Source organism: Hippocampus comes, unplaced genomic scaffold, assembly GCF_001891065.2.
Source record: "Hippocampus comes isolate QL1 unplaced genomic scaffold, H_comes_QL1_v1.1 C16992272, whole genome shotgun sequence".
NCBI lineage: Eukaryota > Metazoa > Chordata > Actinopteri > Syngnathiformes > Syngnathidae > Hippocampus > Hippocampus comes.
The window spans coordinates 1-1614 of record NW_017841708.1 but is presented as its reverse complement, the minus strand read 5'-3'; the positions used below and the strand labels follow the sequence as shown (position 1 = coordinate 1614).

General features: G+C 60.3%; 1 protein-coding gene across 1 annotated transcript; it reads left to right on the top strand.

Moving 5' to 3' along the window:
• Positions 1 to 5: 5 nt before the first annotated feature.
• Positions 6 to 1608, top strand: LOC109509672 (PR domain zinc finger protein 8-like; the record flags this gene model as incomplete). The annotated part of the gene is made up of 2 exons (XM_019859494.1): positions 6 to 243; positions 680 to 1608. Coding segments are annotated over 2 exons (1167 nt in total), but the record flags the coding sequence as incomplete, so codon positions are not given.
• Positions 1609 to 1614: the final 6 nt, after the last annotated feature.

Genomic DNA, 1614 nt, shown 5'->3' with positions numbered 1-1614 from the left:
GCTTTTGTCAGGTGGACACGTCGGCCGCCAACAGCACGTCAGAGGGCCTGATGTGGCTCCGTCTGGTGCAGTCGGCCCGCGACAAAGATGAGCAGAACCTGGAAGCCTACGTGAAGAACGGTCAACTCTTCTACCGCTCGCTCAGGCGCATTGAGAAGGACGAAGAGCTGCTGGTGTGGTACGGAAAAGACCTGGTGGAACTGTTGCTGCTCACCGCTGCCAGGGTGCCTGCCAAGAGCAAAGGTGCGATTACGAGCCACTACAAAGCGCTTGCAGAACAACAGTGGGAACTGGTTTCAATCCGTTAAAAATACTGTTGGGAGGTGCAGGTTTTGGTCACTTTGTGAACTAAACTCTGAGCAGGGGCGGGCAATTCCGGTCCTGGAGGGCCAGTATCTTGGTGGTTTTATACGCCACCCTGGTCCAACCCACCTGATTCGAATGATCGGGATTGTTATCCAACTTCTGCAGAGCCTGGAGATGATCAGAACATTCGAATGAGGTGGGTTGGAGCAGGGCGACATAAAACATCCAACCCACGAGGACCAGGATTGTGAATCCAAAAATACCGGCAGCCGTAGTTTCAGGTGTTTGGCAAAGAAGGAGAAATTGTAGGTTTGGTCGGTGAAAGTATGACGTGTCATCAGAAAGTAACGATGATGTCTTTCTCTTCAAAAAGGTTCATCCCACCACTCGTGTCCGGACTGCAGTCAGAGGTTCCAGTTTGAGTTCCCATTTTTGGCGCACCTGCGCTTCCGCTGCACCAAAAGACTGCAGAGCTTGACGGGAGCAGACGAGGAGCCAGGCAGAGAGCGCAGCCCGGAGCGGCAGAATACGACGTCCAGCAGGGGCAGCCCCAAGCGCGGGCGCGCCGACGGCGACGGCACCAAACCCTCCACGGACTTTCACAACCTGGCTCGGGACATGGAGAACAACCGGACCGGCAGCCCGCTAAGCGACAGGGAAGCCGAGGTGTGCAGCGAGAGCTCGGGGAAGCGAAAGTTCTCCTCCGTGGACGACCGGGAGTGCCGACGACCGGGCCTGCCGCAGTCCAAGTCCAAGGAGGAGTTGGCGACGTCGGCGCAGAACTACCGAGGAGTGTACGGCTTGGAGGAGAACCACCGGTCGCTCTCCTCATCCGGTTCCTCCGAGACCAAATGCAGCGCCTTCACCGAAGTCAAGAAGTCGGTTCAGACGCTCAAGAACCACGGCGGCAGCAAAAGCTCGTCGGCCGCCAACTCCGAGAACAAAGACCGTCCCGGCGGGAGCCCCCCGGACAAGCACCTGAACATCCGGCAGGTTCTGTCGGAGACGCAGCCGCCCCAAAGCCTGCCCATGGCGAGCGCCTTCACCTCGGTGAGCCAGGCGGGCGGCGGCGAGCGCAAGAGCGCCTTCAGCCAACCGGCCCGATCCACCTATTCCCAGATCTCGCCCTTGGTGATGCCGCCCAAGCTGCTGGACTGCCACCCGGCGGTGGGCGACACCATCTCGTCCACTCGCCTCTACCAGGCCGACCACCTGGCCGCCAAGCTGCAGGGCGCCGAGCTGGGCGCCAACTGCCCCGTGCCGGGCGGCGTGGCCAAGCAGAGCCCCTTCGTGTACGCCGCCGCCGCC